At 41.2% G+C, this 14,066-nt stretch overlaps 1 protein-coding gene and 1 long non-coding RNA gene across 3 annotated transcripts; one reads left to right on the top strand and one right to left on the bottom strand.

Annotated features, from left to right (window-relative positions):
* The first annotated feature begins 381 nt into the window (after positions 1-381).
* On the top strand, positions 382-11,734 carry pabpc1l (poly(A) binding protein, cytoplasmic 1-like). Of its 2 annotated transcripts, XM_041855795.2 has the most exons (17): positions 382-741; positions 1,952-2,145; positions 2,443-2,636; positions 2,717-2,832; positions 3,076-3,156; positions 6,944-7,083; positions 7,291-7,385; positions 9,146-9,286; positions 9,375-9,470; positions 9,613-9,861; positions 10,013-10,100; positions 10,247-10,366; positions 10,449-10,588; positions 10,738-10,846; positions 10,982-11,112; positions 11,286-11,358; positions 11,468-11,734. In XM_041855795.2, exons 2-16 carry the CDS (start codon positions 1,953-1,955, stop codon positions 11,343-11,345), a joined length of 1,953 nt encoding a protein of 650 aa, XP_041711729.1. In that variant the 5' UTR covers positions 382-741; position 1,952; the 3' UTR covers positions 11,346-11,358; positions 11,468-11,734. The 2 variants fall into 2 exon arrangements, with proteins under 2 accessions (XP_041711729.1, XP_041711730.1); XM_041855796.2 differs by lacking the exon at positions 3,076-3,156 and having other exon boundaries at positions 383-741.
* LOC121545355 lies at positions 3,748-6,916 on the bottom strand. Its single transcript, XR_005996269.2, has 2 exons — positions 6,320-6,916; positions 3,748-5,911 (listed from the first exon to the last, which is right to left on the bottom strand). It is a non-coding gene; the product is annotated as an uncharacterized LOC121545355 (long non-coding RNA).
* Positions 11,735-14,066: the final 2,332 nt, after the last annotated feature.

The raw sequence follows: 14,066 nt of genomic DNA, 5'->3' as shown, positions 1-14,066 counted from the left end.
CCATAGATCTCTATGGTGACACCATTCTTCCATGAGGAATTCCATCATGGAGGGATGTGACACCCATATAATTTCATCATTTGGTGTATTGTTGATGGAAAATGCTGTCTCAGGAGCCACTCCAGAATCTCCCTGCCCATGTTGAGACCCCTTTCAAAGTCACTGAGATCTCCATGGTTGCCAAAATAATGGGCAATTGGGCATTTTTATACATGACCCTAAGCATTATGGGATGTTAATTGATGAATTAACTAGGAACCACAGCTGTGTGGAAGCACCTGCTTTTAATAGACTTGTATCCCTCATTTTCTCAAGTGTTTATTTTTATTTTGGCAGTTCCTGAATATAAACTGTTAACATCATTGGTTTTAGCTTTTCATTTAATTGTTTAAACGAATGTTTGGTCTTTGCAAAGTGCAGATTAACAGTGGTCAATTTCACTAGCCTAGACATATACTAATAATAATCAAGTGGCGGGACTAATTTTTGTTGTTTTTCGAATCCCAGATTGTAGCTTTTCAATGTATATGGACTACTTTTTCACGCGGAGGATTAGTCGGACCGCGTCGTCATCATAGTTTATAAATAGGTCATTGAAGAATATTCATGGTCGCGGAGTGAAAAGGCAGGTGTTTCACGGCTGTAATCAAATTAAAACAAAAACTTTTTTCAAAGTTTTAGGCCAGACATTTTTAAATTAAAGAATTTGAGCTGTGTTTCCACCTTGGCCAATTCAATAAGGTAAGACATTCTACAATAATATATATATGTATAAATGCCTTTTTACTGCAATTTATTTTGATTTCCATTAACCTTAGTGATGCTGGCTTTGATTGGCAATCACTAACTTCTTGGCTAGTGACCTTAATGTTAGCTAGCTAGTAGCTACAGTAGCTGGCATTGTAAGTTAGCAAACACATTGGGTTTCAAACAAATGACCGAACTCTTTGATGGTTTATACTAATTAACGTTAACTAACTGCCTTCTACAACTCAGCAGTCTGTTTCAACCACGAAATAACGTTAGTTTGCTAACTTTCAGCAGCTAACTGGCTAAGTTAGCTAACTTTTAATGTTAGTTAGCGATGAGTCAAGGATGGACAGTACACATGTTGTATCAAACCAATCTTTTAGGTTTACTTGTGTTTTAAGATAATTAACATTTACTGCCCTCTAGCTAGCTAAGTTAATAGGAGGTCGCTAATTTAGCAAACTGGAGAATCCATGCCAAACCTTTACACTCCCAGTGGTGGCCATGTGACAGCAGAAATACTCATACTGTAATGCTAAATAGCTAAAGTAGACTTTGGTGATCGTCATCGTGAGGTTCAGACATTGTTGTGTAACAATAGTTATGTTTTTATGGAAGGTCAGGCGTTAGTATAGACCCCACAACCATTTCAGACAGAACTTCGTTTTCCTAAAAACGTTTTGATTGGCCATCCTGATCCTCAACTGGTCAATTTCATTATGTGTCCCAGGTGACACCTCCCCTCGCAACCACCCCCAAGTTTTTATTTATTTGCGCCAAAGAAAACAAGTGATAGACAACAATACAGATACAAAATAAATAAAGTGTGCAGGTGTGGTTGGAAGCCCAAGGGCTTATATGAAAACACATCACTTATATGAAAAACACCACAAACAGACCGTGTCTCAAGTCCCAAAGGTCAGAACCTAGCTAGCCTAAATCTGTCAGGGATTTGGCAACATCATATAATACTGAAGTCAATGAAAACCAGGTGTTTTAATTGTGTTCGATTTTGACCTTACGCTGATTTAAGATAAGCAATGTAAGATGTTTACATGACGATTGCATAATCTGCTTACTGCCATAATCAATTTAATATTGAATTATTACTGTGCATGTAAACGTACTGTCAGTTAGGTTTTATGTTGTCTGCCAGTTTCACCCCCTCCCTCTATAATCTTCACTATCTCTGTGTCTGCAGGATGAACAGCAGTGGTCAATCATACCCGTTGGCCTCCCTGTACGTAGGGGACCTGCATCCTGACGTCACAGAGGCCATGCTCTACCAGAAGTTCTCTCCTGCTGGGCCCATCACATCCATCCGCGTCTGCCGTGACGTCATCACTCGCAGGTCCCTAGGATACGCCTACATCAACTTCCAGCAGCCCGCTGATGGTAATATTATTTTTGTGATCAGATTTGTACTCTGTATCAATCGTGGACAAATTGATACGCTGATGGTAACTCACACCATATGAGAGAGTTTTCTGTCTCTTAGTTAGAGCCACTCCAAAGGTCAACTACATTGAAGTAGCTATTTGCTTTGATCAAGTGGATGTCAAGAATAATCCTGCTAATGGATTAATATTCCAATGACTACACCAATGCAATCTTATATTAGTTTATTCATGGGCGTGTGTGATTAGCAGATGTCTGATGCAGTGTTTCTCTTTATACGTGTCATTTTTTCAGCGGAATGTGCTCTGGATACGATGAACTATGAGGTCCTCAAGGGTCGGCCTATCAGAATAATGTGGTCTCAGCGCGACCCAGGGCTACGGAAGTCAGGAGTTGGAAACATTTTTATCAAGAACATGGACGAGTCCATTGACAACAAGGCCCTGTATGACACATTCTCAGCCTTTGGGAATATTCTGTCTTGCAAGGTAGACATTCCATTCTTGTCTTTGAGTGTCAGGGCATAATTTCTCTGTACCTCATTTCCAACATGTACTTTTAATTTCAGGTTGTGTGTGATGAGAATGGCTCCAAAGGCTACGGCTTTGTTCACTTTGAGACCCAAGAGGCAGCCAATCGTGCCATTGATACCATGAATGGAATGCTGTTGAATGACCGGAAAGTGTGAGTGAACAAATTCCTACCAAGAGCTATTTATTCTATCCATAAGGTACCTTTTATAATTTTTTTAACGTTTCAACCAATCTATAAACCACCTTGAATTTAATGAGATGTAAGTAGGGGAAAATGTAAAGGAAATCTGTAATGGTTAGGGAGGAAGAGGGACTATTGATTTGGTCAACGTTGTATCATTTTCAGACAGTGCTGCACGTTTTTGCAGATAACATTTTCATGTTCTTTGCTCAGGCTAGAGACAGGTAGTGACTCTGGCATTGCAGACCCAAAAGCCCATTTCCTGGGGGGGAAATGTCAGTTGTCCACGATTAGGTGAGGGAAATGGTAGACAGTTGTTCCTGTCCTTTTTTTTTTTTTTCTTTGAATAATGTTTGGTCTGTTGGCCACAAAGTTGAGACTTGCAAGACTTTCTAAATAAAGCATTGAAAACGCTTATGCTGAATGACAATCTGCTGCCTATACATAATTACCAGTAGTGCTTAATGTAAAATTAAAGGTAGACATCAACCACTTGTATCATATCTTGCACCTGTGTTCATCAAGGTGAGAAAATCAGTAAGTCTCCACACTTCTGATATTCTGGGTTATGGAGCAGTTTGAGTTTGTTCTTTTGTGTATATGGGTAATTCTTCAACTATGGTACTCTTTGAGCTAGACAGTTTCAGAAAATAAAAACATTTCTACAAACAATTTTTTAGTATCAGTTGGTTTCTCAATCTGTCTGGAAACCTTCCCTGAAGTTGGCTGTGATGATTTGTATTTACTAATATATATTTTTTGCCATTTTTATCTGACAGTCGAAGAAAACGGTCATTTCCATCACATAACAAAACATGTATTTTTAAGAGGAAATAATGAAATATCTTCTGTTATAAATATATTTGATTAAATAGCACACACATATCTGTTCAAATTTGTAATTTATTATTTTTTTCAGAAATGTAACTGTAAAGATTTTACAATGTTTACACTAAAAAACACCTAAAACTAGGTCAATGGAACATTTCATTTTCTTATCATAGCTCAAAATCATATATTTCTCAAAGTGTATACACAAATCTTAGCCCTAACTGCACAATTATCAACACCACTGAATATAGTTGGTTTGATTGTATGTTTTTTATATGTTTTACTTTAAAATATGTGTTGTGGTGGAAATGACATGGCGTGGCGGAAGAGACAGTGTGTGGCGGAAATGACAGATAGGCAACTTCCAATAAAAATTTTTTTTCTACTGCTCTATGTGGTGAACCAGAGCAAATCAATAAGCAACAGCATTTGTGAACAAAAACATATCACCAATATTTTTAAATTAAAAACAATCCAAAAAATGAAAACATGAATTTGTGTTAAAAATCAGCAAATCATTTCTTCACTGTTTTCTACATGCTGAACTAGAGCAAACTAGTACAAACTAGAGCAAACCCTTTATGTCATCATTACCTTAACATAACCTTAATATAACCAGTTGAATAACAGATAAAATAGGCAATATATTTTGAAATTGAAAACTTATATGCCTATGCTGAACCAGAGCAAACACTCTGTACTTAAACATTACTGTCATGTGTGTTATATCGTAAATCCATGTACTGTCAAACGTAATCATGTGGAATAACAAGTTGAATCTGACTAAATAGACATTGTATTTGCTAAATACTGTATCTGTCAAACTTGCATATGGGCCAGAGGTTCAGTTATGTTTCATGGTCAAGAACAGAGCATATTTCTTTCCAAACTGTTGGCTCCACCATCACATGCCTCTTTGTTACTGGTTGAGGCTCTGGGACCAGCCTGATCACATCTTCTGGCCGGTACCAAATAACATCGTCTCTCATAGGCCAGAAGAACTTGTTTTTACCAATATGACTCATGGTTCTCACCAGAGCACAACCCTCAGGGTCCACATCCTGTATAATGCCAGGGTAAGGATCCCCATCATACCGTACCACACACCAACTTCCAATCAGTCCCTCATGCAGGTCTATGATGGGTTGAGATGTGCTGGTAAGTGTGCTTGAACTTGGTGATCCCAATGCAGTCTCCATGTTCTGTGCTCCCAGTATGTGGACTTTTTTGAGACCAAAACACTGGCAAGGATGGGGATCTGCACAAAAGCAGCTGAGAACTCGCCAAGAAATCTCCTCCGGTCTTGTAGAGACAATCTAAAAGAACATCATCTTTGTAATTGTCTCTTTCTTTCCAGTAGTGGCCCTACTGTTATCGTCGCGTTCTAAAAACGTTGTTATCTTTTCCTTCACTTCTTGGCTGACTCTGTTTCGTTGTGTTTTGCGGGTGTATTTGAGTTTGTCGGCCCTTGTCATGTTTGTCCTGATTAGTTTTGTAGAGAATCCAAACTCCTTCTTGGCCATGGTGACCAGGCGGTATTTTTTTTAGATCTTGCCAGCCACAAGTTTGGAGATCAGTTGCCGAGCTTTACGATTGTCAACATTCTGATACTTTTTTCTTATTTCTGACATAATGGTGTTATGGAATAGGAGTGTCTTCTTTAATTGCTTGCTTTCTTGCTGCATCTGTTGCTTTGTTTTCATTTTAGGTGACTCTAGGATCCCCAGGTTCTTCTTCAGTCGATTACTTCTTTTTTGTATTTTTCAACTTTTCTGAGGGCATCCTCAAGCTTTTGTTTAATGTCATTAAGATCTCTGTACACCTTTGCTTTTGCCTTCGCAACCTTTTTTCTCCCTCTTTTCCTCTGTGGAGTTCTCTCTGGTGTAGGCTCACACAGCTGAGGTGTTTCAGGGATGTCTTCTGCATTAACACTCATGTTGTCTGGTGATGGTGGTGGTGTTGTATGTGCCATGAAACTATTCACTGCTGAGACCATTTTCCATTTCCTACGTCTGTTTCGTTGAGAAATTCGCCACTGTCTTCTCATTTTTCGTTGTTCTCTTTTCGGCATTTCTGTCACAGATTTAACAACACCTTGTTGCTTTTTCTTCAGGTATCTTTCTCTGTCCTTCTTGAGGGACTCTGCATATTTAAGTGGATCTGATTTTATTCTTTCTCTGTATGATCTTGACCTCTGTGCTGTGGTATTGCTTGCCATCTTAAAGAAAGAGCCAAGACATCATGTCAAACCTACTTATCTATTGTTCTCTTATTTACCAACAATATTGTAATATTGTTAAAACTGTTTTTGAATTTAGTATCAGTATTATAGCCCAAATAATTTGCTGTTTAGCACGAACAATGTCATTTCCACCACAACCTGTCTTTACCACCACAATGAACACCGTGGTGGAAATGACTGTGGTGGAAATGACATTTCCCCACTTTCCCTCTAAAATCTCATGCTATGTTAGCCTGCTAATATTAGTTTTAGAGTTAGCATTAAATATACACAAATTACACATTATTAAATTAAATGTATCCAGTTATTTTTACGTCCATGTGAAATATGAGCTGTTTGGAAATGACGACCAATAAACATACTCTCAGTTTTACTCATATTTACCTTGATTTTTCTTCTTTTCATTACCCCCTGTAGAGGACACCATTTCATCCAGCCATGTGTTCCACTGTGGAGTTTCTGTTGCTATGGTTACTAAATATACAAACCTAAAACACTGATCCCAGGATTCTATTTTGTACAGTGTGGTGGAAATGACAGTGACCCCAAGGGACAAGGGTTCTATTTATGAAAAATATAGGAAAATGTGAATATGTATCACAATATATAATATGTAGAATTGAAATAAATGGTATTTTATCATTTGTACTTGAAATCTACATTATTTAAATATTTAATTTAGAATTAAGCGAGGTTGAAGATACAAAGTCTGGCTTAGGGACAGAGGGAAAACAGTAAAAACCATGCATAAAAGGCCTCATATTATATAATAAAAAGAATGATTGAGCCATGATACATTTTTTATAAGTTCCCCTTAGGGTGGAGTAAGTATGACAAAAACAAAAAAGAAGAAATGTTTTTTAGTTTTTATTATTTCATCCAGGGACAAGAAAAGTACCATAGTTAAAGAATCACCCATATATACATCCTCTGTTTTCTAAAAAATACTGATTGTAGTTTTTATATTTCTATCTCTCAACTGTCCTTGGTGACGGGTGTGGTGTTCAGTTTTGTTGGCCACTTTAAGTCCCATAAGGAGCGACAGGCTGAGTTTGGGGCCAAAGCCATGAAGTTCACCAACGTGTACATCAAGAACTTTGGCGAAGACTATAGCGATGAGAAACTCCAGGATGTCTTCTCTGCATTTGGTAAGAACATCCTGAAAGTAGGACATATGACGAGCTTTGACATGACTTCATATCCCTTTCTTTGGGCACTAGTATAAAGTGGTGGTTTATGTTATAGTTATTTGATTTAAATGATCATTCTAGAACATCCATGCAATCAGATGTAGTGGGTATATTAGCATGAAAGCTTATGAAATCTAGGCTCCTTGTCTGTTCTTGGTCTCCCAGGCAGGACCCTCAGTGTGCGGGTGATGATGGACGAAAGGGGCCGGTCTCGTGGATTTGGCTTTGTAAACTATGAAAACCACGAGGATGCACAAAGGGTTTGTATTTGGGGTTTAATGGGAATACTCTGAAGTTGCTCCCATACAGTGGGGGGGAAAAAAATTAGTCAGCCACCAATTGTGCAAGTTCTCCCACTTAAAAAGATGAGAGAGGCCTGTAATTTTCATCATAGGTACACGTCAACTATGACAGACAAAATGAGAAAAAAAAATCCAGAAAATCACATTGTAGGATTTTTAATGAATTTATTTGCAAATTATGGTGGAAAATAAGTATTTGGTCAATAACAAAAGTTTCTCAATACTTTGTTATATACCCTTTGTTGGCAATGACACAGGTCAAACGTTTTCTGTAAGTCTTCACAAGGTTTTCACACACTGTTGCTGGTATTTTGGCCCATTCCTCCATGCAGATCTCCTCAAGAGCAGTGATGTTTTGGGGCTGTCGCTGGGCAACACGGACTTTCAACTCCCTCCAAAGATTTTCTATGGGGTTGAGATCTGGAGACTGGCTAGGCCACTCCAGGACCTTGAAATGCTTCTTACGAAGCCACTCCTTCGTTGCCCGGGCGGTGTGTTTGGGATCATTGTCATGCTGAAAGACCCAGCCACGTTTCATCTTCAATGCCCTTGCTGATGGAAGGAGGTTTTCACTCAAAATCTCACGATACATGGCCCCATTCATTCTTTCCTTTACACGGATCAGTCGTCCTGGTCCCTTTGCAGAAAAACAGCCCCAAAGCATGATGTTTCCACCCCCATGCTTCACAGTAGGTATGGTGTTCTTTGGATGCAACTCAGCATTCTTTGTCCTCCAAACACGACGAGTTGAGTTTTTACCAAAAAGTTATATTTTGGTTTCATCTGACCATATGACATTCTCCCAATCCTCTTCTGGATCATCCAAATGCACTCTAGCAAACTTCAGACGGGCCTGGACATGTACTGGCTTAAGCAGGGGGACACGTCTTGCACTGCAGGATTTGAGTCCCTGGCGGCGTAGTGTGTTACTGATGGTAGGCTTTGTTACTTTGGTCCCAGCTCTCTGCAGGTCATTCACTAGGTCCCCCCCATGTGGTTCTGGGATTTTTGCTCACCGTTCTTGTGATCATTTTGACCCCACGGGGGTGAGATCTTGCGTGGAGCCCCAGATCGAGGGAGATTATCAGTGGTCTTGTATGTCTTCCATTTCCTAATAATTGCTCCCACAGTTGATTTCTTCAAACCAAGCTGCTTACCTATTGCAGATTCAGTCTTCCCAGCCTGGTGCAGGTCTACAATTTTGTTTCTGGTGTCCTTTGACAGCTCTTTGGTCTTGGCCATAGTGGAGTTTGGAGTGTGACTGTTTGAGGTTGTGGACAGGTGTCTTTTATACTGATAACAAGTTCAAACAGGTGCCATTAATACAGGTAACGAGTGGAGGACAGAGGAGCCTCTTAAAGAAGAAGTTACAGGTCTGTGAGAGCCAGAAATCTTGCTTGTTTGTAGGTGACCAAATACTTATTTTCCACCATAATTTGCAAATAAAATTCATTAAAAATCCTACAATGTGATTTTCTGGATTTTTTTCTCTCAATTTGTCTGTCATAGTTGACGTGTACCTATGATGAAAATTACAGGCCTCTCTCATGTTTTTAAGTGGGAGAACTTGCACAATTGGTGGCTGACTAAATACTTTTTTCCCCCCACTGTATGTGCCATCTCCTTGTCAACCAGCAGGCTGTCATTATATTGTGAAAATGGGGAACATGACATCTAAAATGTGGCTTTTTGAGTTGAATTTGATGGACTTCTTTTAGGCAGTTGAGGAGATGAATGGGAAAGAACTCGTTCCTGGCCGAGTTCTGTATGTGGGCCGTGCTCAGAAGAGGATGGAGCGACAGGGTGAGCTGAAACGGAAGTTTGAGCTGATCAAACAGGAACGCATCCACCGCTATCAGGTACTGTGGGGAAGTGCACACACCTGTGGCATTAAGAAAAATAGCTTTAATGTAAGTTAATATAATGTATTTTCTTGTGTTGATTCAGGGGGTAAATTTGTACGTCAAGAACTTGGATGATGGGTTAGACGACGAGAAACTCAGGAAAGAGTTTGCCCCTTATGGCACCATCACCAGTGCCAAGGTAGAAATACCCATACTTTTCCATGAGTAGTCATTTCTGCCATCCAATGATGTATCACAAAGGCTGAAAGAAGTATGTCTGGATCTGTGTAATATCTCTGAACATCTTAACATGGTCTTCTGTAACCATTGCCTCCACTTAGGTGATGACGGACGGGGGCCACAGCAAGGGCTTCGGCTTTGTCTGTTTCTCATCTCCTGAGGAGGCCACCAAAGCGGTGACTGAGATGAACGGCCGCATTGTGGCCACAAAGCCGCTGTACGTGGCTCTGGCCCAGCGCAAGGAGGAGCGGAAGGCCATCCTCACCAACAAGTACATGCAGAGGACCATGCCTGGCCCAGTCATCGACTCCTACCAGCAGGCAGGCTACTACATGACTGCTGTGCCTCAGGTCCGTAGTACGGTTGGCGGGAGGGGGTAATCACTAGATGCATCATGCTAGAATAGACAAAATTAGAATGCCTATGTTACCTTTAGTCTTTTATCACAGGGCTGGCCCTGGAAGATGACGTTTTTATCTGTAAGAAATTGTTTTTTTGTAGCCCCCAAGTCGCACCTTCTACAACCCCAACCCTGTGAGCACCATGAGGACGTCTCCTCGATGGGCTGCACAGCCACCCAGACCACAGGGTGAGTTGGAGGCAGCACTCCCATATAAATATTTTTATGAGATACTGGAGCTAAAAGAATTATAGCATTACTGCTACTCTAACATGTTTATTTGTTACAAGAATGTGTTTGATGCCCTATTGACATGGCATGTGTTTTGCTGTCAGCACCCTACTCGGGCCAGTTTGTCAGGTCTGCTGTTCCCCGACGCGCCTCCACCCCCATCAGCACCGTCAGACAGGCCTCCACCCAGGCTCCACGCATCATCAACTACACACAGAGGATGGGTAAGGGCTACACACAAGCTTACTCAAAACATATAGTTGCTGTAATGCGAGAACAGTAACTAATGGACACCCCCCTCTCCAGCTAACATTGGCACACAGACAGCAGGAGGTCGTGCAGGCATGTCTGGTGGTATGGTCCGAGGCACCCAGTATAAGTACTCATCAGGGGTGAGGAACTTACAGCAGGTCATCACTATGCCCGCACCAATGGCAGTGCAGCAGGTAATCTCCTAAATTGCATCCTTTCCCCAAAGAAATACAATGCAATGCAATATAGCTGCAGAATCTAATATTCTGTGTAGTTTCTTTCTTTTTTCCTATATTTTTATTTTTTACATTAAACTGTTCTTTTACTCCTGCTGTGTTGTAAGGTTGTTACCCAGCAGATGATGGAGCCAGCGGTGCATGTCAGAGGCCAGGAACCCCTCACTGCCTCCATGCTGGCTGCAGCCCCCCTCATGGAGCAGAAACAGCTGCTTGGTATGTATCTGGAATGGTATTGGGGAGTGTTCATGATCTGTGATGTTCTGCAGTGAATCCTCTATCGGAGGGTGTTGAGATGCCTCACTGGCACTCTCCTCAATCTAATCTCATTCTCTTTCCCTTGGTTTGCAGGTGAGCGATTGTACCCTCTGATCCATGGCTTTCACCCCAACCTGGCTGGTAAAATCACTGGGATGCTGCTGGAGATTGACAACTCTGAGCTTCTGCACATGCTGGAGTCACCCGAGTCCCTGCACTCTAAGGTACGACAAGCTTCCATTCACTCTGTCCTTTCAGATCAATGACTAGAAAGACATTTTACATGCAAAAATTGGAAGCCATTTATGATTGCTGGGAGTTTCTTGGTGGTGGGTTATCATGGTCATAGTTGTTATTGTGCTAATCCCATGTGTTTTGTCTTCACTGTTCTCTCCAGGTGGATGAGGCGGTAGCTGTGCTGCAAGCCCACCAGGCAAAGGAAAACTCTCCTAAGTAGAGAACCCCTTCAGGTTAGGTTATAAGGAGTTTAACAGTAGTTACTATGCCAAAATTGACCACACTATTGTCATTTGTGACTAAAGCAGTTGTTACTGAATTTTGATTTTACTTGTGTTCCAGGACACTGCAAAGGAATCGCTGAAGGAGGAAAAAGTTAAAACAAACAAAAAAAAGAGAAAAATGTAAAAGGGGAAAAAAAGGAAGAAAAGGTTTTGTAAATGGCACTTTTGATTAAAATATATATCTATGTAAAAAAAAAAAAAAAAATACATGCTGTTTGCAGTGGGATTATGTTTATTCTACTTTTTGTTTAAAAAAAAAAAAAGAAAATGGGAAAGGAAAATAAAGTATTGGTGTTTTTGTGCATTAAACCTGTATATCACTTATCATTTGTTGTGAAATGTGCTTTGTGGATCTGTGGAAGGAGATCTCCTTAAATCTTCCTGTTACAGATTAGTGATCAGTTCCAATCCATAGAATATAGTGGAAAGGGTTGTGATGTACTGTAATAATGGCCTAATACACCAACGGGATCTGAGGTGAAAACAAGCTCGAGGCAAGGGGGGGGATCATGTTGAGAAGGGAATAGTGTCTGGATGTTCCAATAATAACCCCATGCAGTTAGTGATGGAGACATTCAAAATAACCAATTGAAACATCTCTGCTCATGCTGAATTCAAAAGTAATACACAGTACATTACTGGTCAGTCACCATTTTAATAAATGTGCTATATGTAAACAATAAGCATGTTCTGCTGTGTTTGAGTAAAGGACAATACAACATTGCAGAGCAGATTGTTTATTACTAGTTTTAGGTGTGCAGTATAGAAACAATTGGTGTTATGGTACACTTTTTAAGCTCCGACTACTACTAAGTAATAAGGTTTCACCGCAGGATCTGTTTTCTTACAAAGAAGGGACCCCTTAATGGGCTTCTTAAACTTCTGATCTCTCAGACCATACAGGGGATAAAAGTATTTGATCCCCTGCTGATTTTGTACGTTTACCCACTGACAAAGAAATGATCAGTCTATAATTTTAATGGTAGGTTTATTTGAACAGTGAGAGACAGAATAACAACAAAAAAATCCAGAAAAACGCATGTCAAAAATGTTCAATTGATTTGCATTTTAATGAGGGAAATAAGTATTTGACCCCCTCTCAATCAGAAAGATTTCTGGCTCCCATGTGTCTTTTATACAGGTAATGAGCTGAGGTTAGAGCACACTCTTAAAGGGAGTGCTCCTAATCTCAGCTTGTTACCTGTATAAAAGACACCTGTCCACAGAAGCAATCAATCAGATTCCAAACTTCCCACCATGGCCAAGACCAAAGAGCTCTCCAAGGATGTCAGGGACAAGATTGTAGACCTACACAAGGCTGGAATGGGCTACAACACCATCGCCAAGCAGCTTGGTGAGAAGGTGACAACAGTTGGTGCGATTATTTGCAAATGGAAGAAACACAAAATAACTGTCAATCTCCCTCGGCCTGGGGCTCCATGCAAGTTCTCACCTCGTGGAGTTGCAATGATCATGAGAACGGTGAGGAATCAGCCCAGAACTACACTGGAGGATCTTGTCAATGATCTCAAGGCAGCTGGGACCATAGTCACCAAGAAAACAATTGGTAACACTACGCCGTGAAGGACTGAAATCCTGCAGCGCCCGCAAGGTCCCCCTGCTCAAGAAAGCACATATACAGGGCCGTCTGAAGTTTGCCAATGAACATCTGAATGATTCAGAGGAGAACTGGATGAAAGTGTTGTGGTCAGATGAGACCAAAATCGAGCTCTTTGGCATCAACTCAACTCGTCGTGTTTGGAGGAGGAGGAATGCTGCTTATGACCCCAAGAACACCATCCCAACCGTCAAACATGAAGGTGGAAACATTATGCTTTGGGGGTGTTTTTCTGCTAAGGGGACAGGACAACTTCACCGCATCAAAGGGACGATGGACGGGGCCATGTACCGTCAAATCTTGGGTGAGAACCTCCTTCCCTCAGCCAGGGCATTGAAAATGGGTCGTGGATGGGTATTCCAGCATGACAATGACCCAAAACACACGGCCAAGGCAACAAAGGAGTGGCTCAAGAAGAAGCACATTAAGGTCCTGGAGTGGCCTAGCCAGTCTCCAGACCTTAATCCCATAGAAAATCTGTGGAGGGAGCTGAAGGTTCGAGAGGGCTGAGCAGGTGCTGTAACGTGATGTAATTGCAGAACAGTATGACAAAGCGGAACTTGGGGAAGAGGCTGATGAAGGCATTGTCCATGACAGGAGCGATGTAGGACAGCATACAGAGTAGCAGCTTCACCGCATGCAGTAGTATAGTTATCTTGGCTTTTCTGGCCGAAACTGGATCAGAGGTTGCAGCTTTGGCTGAAAACCTCACTCTGAAGTGGGTGTAGATCAGCATGATCCACACAAAGCTCAGGGAAAGAATATTGTCAGCATAGTTGGCCCCCCTTACCTTCAGGCTCTGATCAGACCCTACACCCAAACGAGGGCACTACGTCCATCCACCTCTGGCCTGCTAGCTCCCCTACCTCTACAGAAGCACAGTTCCCGCTCAGCCCAGTCAAAGCTATTTGCTGCTCTGGCACCCCAATGGTGGAACAAGCTCCCCCAAGACGCCAGGACCACGGAGACACTGACCACCTTCCAGAGACACTTGAAACCCTACCTCTTTAAGGAATACCTGGAATAGTATAAAGCGATC

This window comes from Coregonus clupeaformis, chromosome 30 (genome assembly GCF_020615455.1).
Source record: "Coregonus clupeaformis isolate EN_2021a chromosome 30, ASM2061545v1, whole genome shotgun sequence".
Taxonomy (NCBI): Eukaryota; Metazoa; Chordata; class Actinopteri; order Salmoniformes; family Salmonidae; genus Coregonus; species Coregonus clupeaformis.
Note: the sequence above shows the minus strand (reverse complement) of the source record. Positions and strands in the feature narration are given on the sequence as shown.